Here is a 15,562-nt window from a genome sequence, read left to right as displayed (position 1 = left end):
TGTCACGTCATTCGATTTCGTTACCAGCAAGCATGATGGCGGCGCTCGGCCTCCATACGCGCCATGTAGCCTGTTCGGCCAACCGGACCCCTAATGTTGTTTCTTGGGGCCACGGGGGTAACCTAGCATTTGGGACTTGCAACTCCGTGGCCCTCTACGATCCCCAGGTAGGGTTTAAAGTCATTTGGACCGCGTTCGGAATCGCTAAAATGAAACCATTTGCGAACAAACTCCGATATTATGATTTTTCTTTTATGTTACAGGAAAAAAAAGTTTTGACGATGCTAAATGGTCACACGGCAAGAGTAAATGCAGTTCAGTGGGTCCATAAAAAAGACGGCTGTAAGTTTGTTACCATTTTCAATTTATGAATAGATAAAAAGAAAAAGAAGTTTGTTTACATGTCATTGCGCTTTTATCCCCCTGAGGGGCAGTGTCGCATTGTTATTGTTGTGTAGTAATAGAGAACAATTGTATTACAGTGGGACCTCGCTACTTCGCGCTTCGACGTTCGCGGCTTCAGAGCTTCGCGGCCTGTAATAGTTAAAAAAATATATATATATTTTTATATATATATTTTTTTTTGAAGGGGCGTCGCTACTTCGCAGATTTTTACTTTTAGCGGGTGGTTTTAGTCCCCATTAACCGGGTCCAAAAAATAATAATTAAAAAAAATAATAATATTCATAATATTTTTTTTACTTGCACTTGCATAGTAACTGACTGATATGAAAGCGTATTTAGCTGGGCAAAGAAATGTTGGCATAACATATTTTGTAATTACATTTATTTCCCACCCTAGTTCCTGAAACTCACCTTGTTTCTGGAGGCTCGGACAGTCGCCTCCTGGTATGGAAATCTGAGAATGGAAAGGTGAGTTTCTGCAACGAAACCATATTGTTATCTGTGTTTTCCTGTTCTAAGATTTGCTTGTGTTCAGTTTGTTCAGTGGAAGGAGTGTGAAGGCCACACTGGTGCCGTTTGCGCCTTAGATGCCATTTATGTTGGCACTAGCATCCGGGTGGCCTCCTCCGCGGCTGATTCTAGCGTCAGGCTGTGGCTCTGTGACGACGATGATGCCAAAGATGGTACGAGCCGAAGAAGTGGTCCTCAGAAAAGCTTTTGCATTATGATGCAATTTCTCCGTGTTTTTTTCTCCCCCCAAGTCCTGTCCTCAACATCCATCTGTGATAAATTTCAAACAAATACTTAGTAGTCCTTACATAACAAACGTTATTTCTTTGTTTATTTCCTACAGCCCAGTGCCTCCACTCGTTAGGTGGCGTGTTCGTGATGGACGTCTCGCTGGCCTTGCTGCCAGGCACCAAAGAAGGTATGCCGCCAACAAGTTGTGCTCATTTTTTCCTGCTGGTCATACGGAGCGTCTCCTCTCGCAGTTCCCATCTTGGCCTGCGGGGGCGACGACTCTCGGGTCCACCTGTACGTACAATACCAGGAGAAGGTGAGGTCAAGTCAAGTCATTTTTATTTGTATAGCCCTTAATCACAATTAGTCTCTAAGGGCTTCACAAGGTATTACATATAAGAAGTTTAGGTTATTCGTATGCTATAGAGTAGAAGTGAGTTTTAAGCCTAGATTTAAACATTTCCACCGAGGTCGCAGATCGGATCTCAGGGGGAAGAGCATTCCACAACACCGGTGCCCGGATGGAGAACGCTCTCGAACCAGCGGAACACCTCTTGGCTCTTGGGATCACCAGGAGACCGGCGCTCTCGGAACGAAGGCTTCGGGCCGGGACATAGGGGGAGATCAGATCTGAAAGATATTAGGTGGAAAGTCCATGTATGATTTTGTATAGTAGTAGGAGAACCTTAAAATCGCATCTTAGGCTAACAGGGAGCCAATGCAGGTTAGCCAAAATTGGGGTGATGTGATCGTACTTTCTTGTCCTTGTTAAAAGCCTCGCTGCAGAATTTTGTACCAGCTGAAGACTCTTGAGTCTGGTCATCGGAAGACCGGAAAGTAGTGCATTACAGTAGTCGAGACGGGAGGTAACAAACGCGTGAATTATGATTTCCGCATCCGACTGAGAAAGTATGGGACGAAATTTAGCAATGTTACGGAGATGGAAGAAAGCGGTTCTAGTAATTTTCTTCACATGTGTTTGAAAGGACAGATCGGGGTCGCAAATGACACCTACATTTTTAAGTGAGTCGCTCTGTGTGATGTGGCAATTGTCTATGTTCACAGCGGTTTTAGAGAACAAGTCACGGGACTTAGATGGACCAATAACTAACATTTCAGTCTTTTCAGGGTTAAGACGCAGGAAATTGAGTGACATCCACTCTTTTATCTCAGTGAGGCAGGCCTCCAAATTTCCACAGTTTAGTGTGGCAGATTCCTCCATCGGGAGATAGAGTTGAGTGTCATCTGCGTAGCAATGGAAACTGACATTATACTTGCGAATAATATCACCCAGTGGAAGCATATAAATGCTGAAGAGAAGGGGGGCCAAGCACTGGACCCTGCGGAACACCACAAGTAACACTAAATGGCTCAGATGTCAATTCGCCATATTTAACGCACTGTGTCCTATCTGAGAGGTAGGATCTGAACCATATAGGACGTTTCCTGAGAGACCAATCCATTTTTCCAACCGTTCTAGCAAGATATTATGGTCCACTGTGTCAAATGCAGCACTCACATGTCGTTTTAAAACAAGAGTCTTGTTTGATGTCTCAAATTTTCCCAACAGATGCTGCATAAGGTGATGACGCTGCAAGGACATGAGGACTGGGTGCGTGGTGTCGCTTGGACGTCTGTAGGTGAGGCTTGCCCTAACGGGATGTGACCTAAAGTGCAACATTACTCACAATTTAAATAATAATAATAATAATAATAATTTCCTTGTATTGTCATTCTGTGTAACAATGTACACAGAACGAAATGTCGATTGCACCTGACCCGATGCAGCCGCAGCCAAGAGAGGGCGCCGCCGACCACTTTTTAAGTCTTAGGAATGACTCAAATGGAATGGGCTCAATTAAAAAAACAGGTTGGCTGCCTTAATGAAGGCACAAGTTATCACAGTGAAGTAACTGCCTAAACAGGCTGCAATATAAGTTAAAATTAACAAAGCTAATAGATCATTTTTATTTTAAGACTAACGGCAATATAATCGGCATCAGGCCTAATTTGTTGCCTAAACCGGCATCAGTTTAATTCATAGATAAGACCAAATCTTGTTGGAGCCTTTCCAATCACATATTTTATTATTACAAATTTTGCGTTGCAACCTTTATGACATTACATCCAACCTAAAGGATTTGCTGACTAAAAAGGCTGGAGTTACAATTTAATTAGCACGGCCTAATTTTGAGGAATTGGATGGCTGCTTGGAATGAAGCAAATGAATCAATTTCAAATAATGATACAAAACAACATGTTTGGCCTGACTACTATGCTGCTTAATTGAGATTTGGAAAAAATCGAATACATGCAGATAATTCTTAAAAACTATAGTGTGGGCTCAAGTAATGTAATTGGACTCACTGCTTAGATGGAGACAAAAGTTGACTTGGTGAAGTGTCTGACTGTACGGGCTGCGGTATCAATTCAAAATAATCTTCAGTGTTCTTGTTATATCTACTCTCAAATGGGTTGCGTAAACGGGCAGAGTGCAACGTCCAAATTCATGCGCTTAAACGGTGAACTGACTGACAAAGACATCCTGGTGGGCGGCAGCCGAGCGTCGCATCCCGCCCCCGGCGCCGTTCATCACCGCGGCCGACTAGTCAGGCGGTCGATGGAGCAAACAGCTTTTACGCTATTTAAGTGATTTATGACCTTGTTTATGTGCCACCTTTCTCATGTACCACCTTTCTCATACCGACATAGCTACTTGATCATGATCTAAAAAAAATCTCAAGTTTATTCATAGATATATTAATTCATGTCCACATGAAGCACAATTGTCCCTAGGTCTGAATGAGCAGGTGAGTTGTCTGTCTCTGTGTGCCTTGCGACTGGCTGGCAACCAGTTCAGGGTGTCTACTGCCCCAAGATAGCTGGGATAGGCTCCAGCACCCCCGTGACCCTACTGAGTATAAGCGGTGCAGATAATGGACGGATGTCCAAATGACCACTAGTCGGGTCTGGGGCTCACCCAATTGCATATGTGTGCAGGTGGCGAGTTGCTGCTGGCCAGCTGCTCTCAAGACGGCCTGATACGTGTGTGGCGGCTTCGCGCCAAGTCAGGTAGCAGTGCTCAAAATGACCATGATGGCAACCTCCTCCAAATGAAAGAGGACCTTTTTGAGCTGGAGGGCCACAAGCAAGGCCAGTTGCTCTCCATGGCCACGAAGACGCTGATCCCTAAATCTTTTTCATATGTTGATTGTTTTATTTTTTTGCATGTTTAGAGTTTGCTGTGTTTCTGGAAACAGTCCTGGCGGGGCATGAGAATAGGGTGTATGGCGTACACTGGCAGCCTCCTTCTTTCCAGGGTAGGCAAATATGAAATGTAAAATTGGATAGTTCAACAATTTCACACTGTAAATAAATCAAATTTGCAATTCAAAGATAACTTATTTCAGGGGACAAACGCAAAAGAAGCATAAAAATGACAAGTCTTTTTTACTTTGGTCCAATATTGTTTATGTTTTGTGGTATAGAACATTAGTCAGATGTTGGAAAAGAATTTTTATTGTAAAAAAATATATGGGGGAAACTGTTGGATTCAATTAAATCTGTGGCTGCTTTAGGTAACTGTTTGCAGATTTTATCCGGATTTTGTAAACAATTTGTTGTGTTTGACTTTTTTCTCTGTTCTATCCAGGAACAGTCCTTCCAAATGTAAAAATAGATATCTATCTATCTACCCTGGTCATATTCCTCGAAAGGGGTGACCGACAACAAGACAAACGCATACAAAAACAAAAAAAATTAAAAAAGGGAAAAAACACGGCCAAAAAAAAACAAACCATGGCCAACACAAATGCCCAAACAAGTTAAACATCTCGGCACCCAAGTTAGTCATGTTTTCGTCCCTCCAGATGAAACGGGACACAAGAAAGCGGCCATGTCACTCGGGTCAGGGTGACGCAACACTCTCTTCTGTTCAACAGCAGGCCAAGACAGCTTTCACTGGTTTACCCATGCCGCATCATACAGGTGCCCTACCCATACCTTAGAGCACGTCAAAACATCCCACGATCCTTTTACAACACCTCTCCACTCATTCCTATCAACAACAAGAGCTCTAGCTTCCACTATATTTTGACCTCTTTCATACGGAGCACTCATAGCACCATCCATCCACATCAATCGCGGCCATAATCTTGGTCTCCTTTCATTTACTTCTGCTCTGTAGATCCTCTTCAACATTCGCTTGCTCAGTTCCGTTACTACTCCAGTTCTGTCTCTCACAATTTCTTTTCCCAATCTATCCAATCTTGTCACTCCTAACATACTCCTTCAACACTTCATAGCAAAAACATTTAATTTCCTTCTCAAAGACTCCAAGTCTCTGCACCATACAACACAGTCGTCACAATCACACTCTCATACTCCCCTCTTAACATCCATAGTCATACTGTTGTTACTTATCACTCTCCTCAGAGCACCCAAAACCTTGCTTCCTTGATTCACTCCGTGCAAAACCTCGCACTCCATTCCACCAACTGCAGCCACATCACAACCCAAGTACCTAAAGCTTTCAACTTCTTCCCGTCCATGGAACCTTATGTCCAACGCCATGCTCACTCCATCACGTGAACACTTCATCATCTTACTCTTCCCAACATTCACACATAACTTATAACTTATCAGATACTCTTCCAAACTCCGTTACCAACCTTCTCAATGTTTCCTCAGAATCGGCCACAAGCGCTTTGTCATCTGCAAACAACTGACTTACCTGCCATATCGTTCCATTGTTATCCATCATCTCTACACCTCTTCCAAATACCCTTGCATTCACCTCTCTCACCACACCATCCATGTTGACATTAAACAGCCATGGTGACATCACACACCCCTGTCTCACACCAGTCAACACAGGGAACCACTCACTTGTCTCATTCCCTACTCTTACACATAAAAACTCTTCAGTCCTTTCAACAACTTTCCACCCACTCCATACATTAACATCACCTGCCACAACACCTCTCTATCGACTCTGTCATACGCCTTTTCCTAGTCCATGAAAGCCAAATAAACATCCTTACCTTTTGCAAAATATTTCACACACACCTGTCTTACTGCAAACACCAGCTCCACACATCTTCTTCCTTTCCTGAAACCACTCTGCTCCTCCATCACCACTTCATTCGTTTTTCCTCTCACTCTTTTAATCAAGACTCTTCCATACAGCTTACCCGGCACAGACAACAAACTGATACCTTTTGAATTATATCTCATATAAATAAATGAACACATGAGTCATTTAGGTTATACTTTAATAAATACACGTAAATCACATACATTTATTCAGATATTAAAGCATTTTGTCATTTATTTTTTGATTTATTTCAGTATTTGTCATTTAACTTCTTGCGTATTTTGACATTTGTCACAACAAAATGTTATTCAAATAATGGGGCAACTCTAAATGTTTTCATTTATTTATATGGCTTATATTTCTAGTTATTTATACATTTTCTCTACTTTCCAAACTAAAAATTGCAATTAAAAATAAAAAAAATGCCAGAAATTCCAAAGTGCGTCTCGTAATTCAGGTGCACCTTAAAGACCGTGCACCTTTATGAAGCCTGAAATGCATAATTACAATGAAATTCTCCTTCATACAGTAATCATATATCTCTCATCTCATTAGCTGCACCGCTTATCCTCAGTAGGGTCGCGGGGGTGCTGGAGCCCATCCCAGCAATCATCGGGCAGTGGGCAGGGGACACCCTGAACTTGTTGCCAGCCAATCGCAGGATAATCATCAATCATGAGATGAGATAATCACATATGAATTATGTTAATTTAGTTGTAAAAGCAGATTTCATATTTATTTTCAAATTTTCCCATCTTTTCAGGTGTTTTTCTAATGCAACCTTCGCTCTAGTCCGGTGCGCCTTACATGTGGAAAAAAAACAAACTCTAAGAGGAATATTTTGAGGCTGCGCCTTATGATCAGATGTGCCTTATTGTCAAAAAATATGGTATTAGTACATATTTCAGGTTAATTCAAAATCTACAACTTAGCAATATAATCGAAATGGAAAGAAAGAAGAGCTGATGTAGAAAAAAAGCTGCAGCAGGTCCCTTCTCAAGGTTTCTTAATTTTCCTCATGTTGAGGTTTTTGAGTTTTTCTTTGCCCTCATGTAGGTTTTAGTTCAGGGGAAGGTGTAATAATTGTCTGTGGTTTGCAATCATCTGTGGTCTGTGCAGCCCTTTGAGACTCCTTGTGCTCAAGGGCTATACAAATAAACATGACCTGACTTGACTTGCAAGTAATGTATAAGCGATGTTTCTGTCTACCCTTTCAGGCGGTGAGCGATATCAGCCTCTCTGTTTACTCTCGGCCTCTATGGACAAGACCATGATCCTTTGGGCTCCTGATCCGGATTCTGGGGTCTGGACGGAGCAGGTGATAGCTCCGAGCATCCACATCATTTAATCATTTATTTTTCTCATCATCCTTTATTTTGATTTGTTGTAAAATAACTTCATAGGAAACCAGCAGTTGAGATTTTTCCATCACATATTCTACCGATTTCTTGGAGGACGTGTTCTACCATCTAATCCCCCTCCAGATTCTTGACCAATCCCATTTGCACAACTCCAATCTCAAAAGCACCCAACTAGCGATTAGCGCCCCCAGCGCAGCACAAAAGGCAGACAGAAAATGATTGCGTTTGAAGTTCGGTCAGGTGTGAAGCATCTTTACCAATGCGGCTCAAACGCAAGGAGAGCTAGCTATCGCTTTGAAGCCACAGATCGGATGCTTAACCTTGCTTCAAAGATGCGCCGGTGAATTGAACTGGGAATTAGCATTTTGTCTCAGATGGGTGAGAAAGAATGAAAGGTATCGCTTCTTCTTGGGTGTTTTGTTCCCCCACAGCGCTTTAATATCTGCGAAATTTAGACCAAGTTAGCTTACTTTCTGCTAGCTTGCGTTTTCTGTTGCATCTAGCACTGTTAGGCAAACTAGCACAATGCTTATATTTTATTTCGCAATTAGCGGGTTTGGGCTCGCTACCACGATGCAAATATTAATAGCATTTATCATTATGCAAGTCTAAATAAGGTGGGCGGCTTCTCATTTCAGTGCAAGTAAAGCAAATAAAAAACAAGCAAATAGTGTAGACTAAATAACGTTTTTATAAATTAATATTATGCCACAGAGTAATCCCGCTTAAAATTATAATTCCCTTTGCTGTTAGTTAGGTTTTATTGATGTTTTCCTTGTGCTGTTCCCAGGTGCGGGTGGGCGAGGTGGGCGGTAACACGCTAGGTTTCTACGGTTGCCAGATGAGCCCGGGCGGCAACATGATCCTAGCTCACGCTTTCCACGGCGCGCTGCACCTGTGGCACAAGAACGCTAGCTCAGTATGTTTCGTCCTCATCACCATGGCAGCATAACTTAGTTTTTACAAGCTATGTTGTCCAAAGGGGGAATGGAAGCCCGCGGTGGTACTGTCGGGTCACTATGACGCGGTCCAGGACCTGATCTGGGACCCCGAAGGCCAGTTTGTGCTCAGCGTGAGCTCGGACCAGACGGCCCGCCTCATGGCACCACTGGGGGGCGGGGCCAGCTGGCACGAGCTAGCCCGGCCGCAGATCCACGGCTACGACGTGCGCTGCCTTACCGGCGTGGGGCGATTCCGATTCGTATCTGGTGCCGATGAGAAAGTCCTGCGTGTCTTCCAGGCTCCAAGAAACTTCCTGGAGAACTTCGCCAACTTGTCGGGCCTATCCCGAGTGGAGCTGCTTGCATCTGGTGTGAGTATTTGGCCCCGAAAAATGCCGCCCAGTGCCCCCTGCCACTTGTTAACAATTTTAGGGTTTGTACGGATGCTTGAAAACCTTAAATGCTTGAATTTTAATGTTGTGTTTTCAAGGTCAGGAAAATGCTTGAATTTTGGGTGAAGTGCGATCAAATTCTTGAAATTGTTGCCATTGCCATGTCTCATGTCAGTCTGACTTTATAGACCATGCTACATATGAAGAAAGAAAAGTGCAAGAAAATAACGCCGTCACTTCAGCTCTGATGGCTTGTCATGTGAAGTATTACCGCTCCCTACTGGTTCAATCCAAGAGGACAGCTCTATTTAGAAAACCAGCTCTTTTGGCTTGGCTCACTGAGAAGATTACCCGTCTCTCAAACCTCTCCTCAGATTTTTTTTACTTTAGTTAATGATGTATTGTCAATAACAATAAAACATTATGTGCCAAATTATTAAGTAATTAAGTAAGTCATTTTATATTTTGTGGGGATCCCTGAAAAACACATGAAATATAAGAATGTAAGCTAAAAAATAATCTAGGTTTGTGTACACTCAACAGATTTGAAGTCGAACAACAACACAAAATCCCTAAAAATGCAAAACAATAAAATAGAAGAGAAAAGCTTTAACTCTTTAGTGCTATAAATTATATGATAAAATTAAAGAAATAACTCTTTACAATTGTATTTCAACCAATTTAGAGACCGATGCTCTGAAAAACGAGCAAAAAATATAAATTAAAATAAGTAAAGCAAAAGATCAGCAGTCTCTGGGATTGAAAAATGTCTCCGAAGCAGAATACAATCAATCCATATAATTAAAAATAGTCAAAATTGGCCTTTTTTCTGCTTTTTATACATATGGAACAGACGCTGCCCTACTTACGAACGAGATTGAACGAGGTTTCGGACGATCGTTCGTAAGTTGAATTTGTCCGTGAGTTGCTTCAGTGCTATATTTTGAATGGAATGTATGTTTATGGTTTATATAAGTATGTTTGAGGCTTGTATAAGTAACTTGTATTTTTTTGTACTAAAAAAAAACATTTCATAAAATAATATGCTCTATAAAAATAAAGTGAAGTTAAACTTACCTCTGGAAGATGGGCTTTAAGAATTGGGCTACTTCCTCCTCCGTGGTAGAGAGTGGATGAATAAAAAGCGATCCAACCATTCTCACAACCGCATCAAGCTTTCTTATTCCACTTTCATTTAAAAGAACAGCTCGCCTCTTCTTTACACTTTACACCTAACATATTGAATGGATGCACCAGATATTAAACAATAAAAATTTCAAAAGTTCTGAGCGCACTGTAGATTTAGTACACGTAGCACTGTACTGTATGCTTACACATGAACTAGGAAGTAGAAGCCGAATTTCTTCTTCGGGGTGGATGCTGGGTGACCTCTTACAGCCCCACCGCACGCCGGTAGCGGCGGAAAGAAGCACTACAATAATGTCCTGTACCTCGGAAAAAGGTGCATACAATACAAAATCTAACTTACAGCAATGTTTGGATATTTTTCGACATCCCAAAAAAAATGTATCTACCGTTTTACGTAAGTCCAATGGTCGTAAGTAGAGGAATGTCTGTACTCTGTTTTTGTTCTCTGTCTTGAACTCCTATATTACTTAGTGTTTGTAAACAAGTATGCTGTAGCCAAAAAAAAGTATTTTTGATCAGCGCTAGATTTCTTCCTTTTGAAGGTACTGGAAAAATTTATTTGAATTTGGCCATTAAAAAGAAGTAAGAATCCTGCATTTCACTCTGCAGGATTGGGCACAACTACCCGAGGGAGCCAGCACACCTGCCTTGGGTTTGTCCAACAAAGCCGTATTCCAAGGTAAGACTTCCGTCCTTCAGCTTTATGATGAGCCGCTTTTAAAGTCTCATGTTTAATTGACAGGTGACGCGACGTCGTCTGGTTTGGATGAACCCAAATCCAGCAGTGGGTTTGACCAATACCAGGAGTCATACTTCCAGCATGTCCTCATGACCGGTAGAAAACATACTCTATTTTCAGCAATATAAGGCGCACCAGATTATTGAATAGTTTTTTTCTTTATTGTCATTCATATCAACGTTGTGAGACATTGCATGCAACGAGATTAGACATGGCACTCCAGTAATAAGGGAAAAAAAAGATGAAACTTTCAGGACAAATAGGCAAAAAGTCTCATAATTTCTTCAAATTGTGCGGTGCGCCCTGTGTGTCATGGAAGGCGGCAGAAATAGCTGAGGACAGAATGATACAATTGTGAAGTGGGCGTCACCGATAAAAGACAATGTGTGGGCGTGTTTATAAAAGAACGGGCACGTGAATCATGCAGAACATGTTGCATAAACAACCCTGAATATGGCAAAGGGACACGCCGACGAAGCACAATTTAAACTGGTGGCAATCACCTATGCGAAAGAACATGGAAACCGAGCAGCCGCGAGACATTTGAAAATGAATGAATCTATTTAAAATTAACATCCTAATGATTGTTGTCTTTTTTCCAGAACCTCCATCTGAGGATAATCTTCTGCAGAACACACTTTGGCCTGAGGTCCAAAAGTTGTACGTATCCACCAACTTGTTTGAGTTCTTCCTAACGACGCTGGCTCATTTTGCTAGCGCTCGTTTTTCAACCGCTAAATGTCACGTCTGTTTAGATGGACGGCCTTGCGCCTTTAGCTTGGCCCCTGATTGGACACGAAAAAAAATCCCTCCGACATTCTCTGGGGCCACATAAAAATGAAGGACGACTCTTCCTCTTTGGAAAGGTTTCCGATGCGGAAGACTGACTCGTTTGTTTTGCTTAATTGCATGTGAAAAGGAAGCGTTTGTTTACTTCCTGTTCATCAGCCATTTAACGGCGATCTCAGGGAACACGTCAAGGCCCATTGTTCATCCCGTTTACTAATCGTTTGGCCGTTAACATTCACCATGAAAATTCCGGCTCTTTTTAGAGAACGGTCTCTTTCGGCTCCCCAATGGCTCTTCCGATTTGTTATGCTTTAATCGATGTATTACCCAATGTTATGTAACTGTATGTATTATAGAACCATTACGTGTGCCAAGACACATCACTACCAATCACGTGCATTGTTATTAGAGAAAAAAAGTGTCTGCAAAGGAGCCGGATCCTGATTGGTGGGGAGACGGCTGCTGTCGTTCTATTTAAACAGCCGGCTCATAGTGGTTACGGTCACCAACGCATCACTCAAAGGGAGCTTTTTGTGGCTAGGTACGGGCACGGCTTCGAAATCTTCTGCCTAGCGTCCGACAGCGATGGGACGGTAGTGGCGTCGGCTTGCAAGGTGAGACCACGCTCCTCAAAGACACTTTTAGCTTCAAATACATTTGAGTATTTTATCTTGAAAGGCATCAAAAGCGGAACACGCTTCGGTGCTGCTTTGGAGCACCGAGACGTGGCGCCATGTGCAGACGTTGCAGTGCCACGCTCTGACCGTCACCCAAATGGCATTTTCGCCCGACGGCGCCATGTTGTTGCTCGTCTCCAGGGACCGAACCTGGTCGCTGTGGCGCCGCCGACAGGACAATGCAGGTATTACGCTGCACCACAACCATGGAAACCAAGAAGGTCTTGTATTTATGTTGATTTCCTTCGCACATTATTTTAGCTTTGTTATATTTTTGTACTTTCATCTTTTGTGGATTTAGTTTTTTAAAGATGTGTTGAATTAAATCATTTTTAATTATACATTTTTTTGTAGTATTTCATCTCTAGCCATAAAGTTTTTGTATTTTCTTTTTATTTTTTTGTACATTTGGGGATTATTTTGGTTTTTGTGATTTAAATTGTTTTTTTTTAATTATTTATCTTTTTTGAGCCTTTTTTTCATTTGAATTCAAATTGTTTTGCTTATTTTTTTTATAATTACCGTATGAAATATAACTGTTTTATTAATTACTTTTCCTCATTCTTCTTTTTTCTAAACTTATGGATTTTTTTATTAACCTTTTTTGTGTTGAGGGGGTTTTGAACATTTTTGACATTCATATATTTTTGGGAAATTCTACATTTATATTTAGTTTGATTTTTTTTATGTTCATTTGTTTATTGTCTTTAAAAAACTATATTGACATTTATTTTAATTATGGCGATTGTTTTTAACATTTTTCATTAATATTTCATTTATTTGTATTTATTATAGATTTGTATCTTTTTATTATTTTTACATTTGATTGATACAGATATGTATTGGCATAACTTTCTTTGTTACTTTTATATCTATAATTTATTTGAAATTGTTATAATTTATTCTTTGAATTTGTTGATTAATTTTTTTCTATATTTTTATGTACGTTTGTATATTGATTTTTTTGTACAGACTTATGTCGGTACAAATGCAATTGTCTTAAACATTTTTTAATTTCATATTATATTAATTTGTATCTATATAAAGCTTTGTTAGTTTAAGATGAGGTAATTTTGTAATGTAATCCTGTGCAGTCCTTTGAGACATTTTTGTGATTAAGGGCTATATAAATAAATTTGACTTGACTTTGTATTTTGTTTTACTTTACTTTTTTCATAGTTTTTCGTTCCTGTTACTGATGCTGTATTTCTTATTTGTTACAAATGACTCCTTTGCTCGCCCTAGAGGTCGAGTTTTCACTTTACGCCCGTCCCACCAAGGATGCGTGTGGGCACAGTCGCATCATCTGGTCATGTGACTGGAGCTCCGACGGCGCATACTTCACCACGGCTAGCCGGGACAAGAAGGTGTGCTAGCGCCGGATTTAGCTAGCGATGTATATAGCTAGCACCAGTTTTAGCTAGCGCTGTATTTATTTAGTTTCCGATTTAGCTAGTTCTCTATTTGGCTAGCAATGTATTAGTGTCGGATTTAGCTTGTGCTGTATTTAGCTAGGGCAGTATTTAGCTAGTGCTGTATTCATCTAGTGCTGTAATTTCTGTAGATAGCGCTGGGTTTAGCTAGTCAAGTTTCCTGATGACACCGACTTCCTCAGGTGATTGTGTGGGGACCTTGCACGGAGCTGGAGAACCCTGAGATCCCTAATCTGGTGCACCCGAGTTCTTCCATCTTGGATGTGGGTGACTCAGCCACAGCTGTCGCTTTCTGCCCTCAATGCTTTTCAAATAACAGGTAACAGCAGATTAAGCATCTTTAAATCTCCAATGCCAATATTTGATGCTACCAGTATTAAAACCACAATTTGAAACCCTAGAATTATTTTAAGATGCTCATTTGAAACCATAAATACAATGTAAATGCCTCATTTAGGGCGCCCGCCCCGAGACTGGGAGGTTGCTGGTTCAAGCCTCGGCCGGGTCATACCTAAGACTTACAACATTGGTACTCATTGCCTCCCTGCTTGGCGCTCTGCATTAAGGGTTGGAGTCACCTACTGAATCCCTACACATCAGTTGGGTTGAGCGAGGGGGCTGGGAATCCCCTCCTCTGTATCAATCTCCCAGAAAGAGTCAGAAAAGACTCTAGCCACATCCCACTCGGGGGATATGGCTCCGGTGTATATATATATATATATATATATATATATATATATATGCCTCATTTGAAACCGCAGTAGCAATTTAAAACCCTCCTTTTGAAACCCTAGGACCTGTTAAAAATCCTAACTTGAAACCATTGATACAACGTAACACCCTAATTTGAAACCCCAGTAGGGATTTTAAACCCAAATCTTAAATTCTAAGAGTGCATTCAAATCCCAATTTGAACCCTAAAATGATTTTATTAAACCCTAAATTGAAACCCATAATCCAATGATAACCCTAAATTGTAACCCTAGAACGAGTTAAAAACTTAAATTTGAAATCCAAGTGGGGTTTTGAAACTCTTATTTGAAACCTTAGAGATGTAGGTGTATATCCTATTAGGGCATTTTAAACCCAAATTTCAATGTAATATCCTAATTTAATACCTATTTAGGGTTAGGGTTGGATCTTAGATTAGGGTTGGTGCTAGGTTTAGGGTTTTACACTCATGCTTGGGTTTCAAATGAGGGGTTTACATTGTATTTAGGGCTTCAAATTAAAGTTTTAACAGCCTACTAGGTCTTTTAATTAAAGGTTAATTAAGAATTCATTTGACATTTTAATTAAGGATTTAAATTAGGGGTTTAAACTCTTTCTATGGTTTTTAACTATGGGTTTTAATGGATTTACTCTAACTAGGACAGTGAATATTTTGCAGAAGCTCTTTAAAAAAATTTTTTTTAGGTACGTTGTGGCGGTGGGTCTTGAGAGCGGTGGCATAACTGTTTACGGTTGGTGGCCCGACGGAGATCGAGCCGCAGGCAAAGACTGGATCAAATACGCTCAAACGGACGCGTCGTATCCTTTTTCCATAGCTTAATGACATCATCTTTCTTCATTTCTTAATCTTGACTGCCCTTGGCCTCAGACAAGGTCATACCCTGGCAGTCAAACGGCTCCGATGGAGGCCCCGGACTGGCCTGGCGGGGGCCCTTGAGAGCAGGGCATGGCTGCAGCTTGCCAGCGCTGGAGCAGACCACGCCGTCAAGATCTTTGATGTGGACGCAAGAGATCTTTAGCGCCCTCTGGCTTCATGTTTACATTTGTTTTAACGATTTTATTTATGCTGACCATTAAATGTTTTAACTGTTTTTTTTTTGTTTGTTTT

General features: G+C 41.1%; 1 protein-coding gene across 1 annotated transcript; it reads left to right on the top strand.

Moving 5' to 3' along the window:
• On the top strand, positions 1–15,545 carry elp2 (elongator acetyltransferase complex subunit 2). Its single transcript, XM_088328365.1, has 21 exons — positions 1–167; positions 264–342; positions 803–873; positions 941–1,088; positions 1,259–1,333; positions 1,398–1,462; positions 2,717–2,786; positions 4,147–4,299; positions 4,383–4,466; positions 7,459–7,559; positions 8,393–8,521; positions 8,585–8,914; positions 10,694–10,763; positions 10,827–10,919; positions 11,426–11,483; positions 12,154–12,226; positions 12,291–12,474; positions 13,535–13,656; positions 13,905–14,041; positions 15,139–15,252; positions 15,323–15,545. The coding sequence occupies exons 1-21, from the start codon at positions 33–35 to the stop codon at positions 15,471–15,473; spliced, it is 2,442 nt and encodes an 813-aa protein (XP_088184491.1). The 5' UTR covers positions 1–32; the 3' UTR covers positions 15,474–15,545.
• Positions 15,546–15,562: the final 17 nt, after the last annotated feature.

Source organism: Urocampus carinirostris, chromosome 2 (genome assembly GCF_059441175.1).
Source record: "Urocampus carinirostris isolate Australia breed hairy pipefish chromosome 2, RoL_Ucar_1.0, whole genome shotgun sequence".
Classification (NCBI taxonomy): Eukaryota; Metazoa; Chordata; class Actinopteri; order Syngnathiformes; family Syngnathidae; genus Urocampus; species Urocampus carinirostris.
The sequence above is the reverse complement of the archived record's forward strand: the minus strand, read 5'-3'. Positions and strand labels throughout refer to the sequence as shown.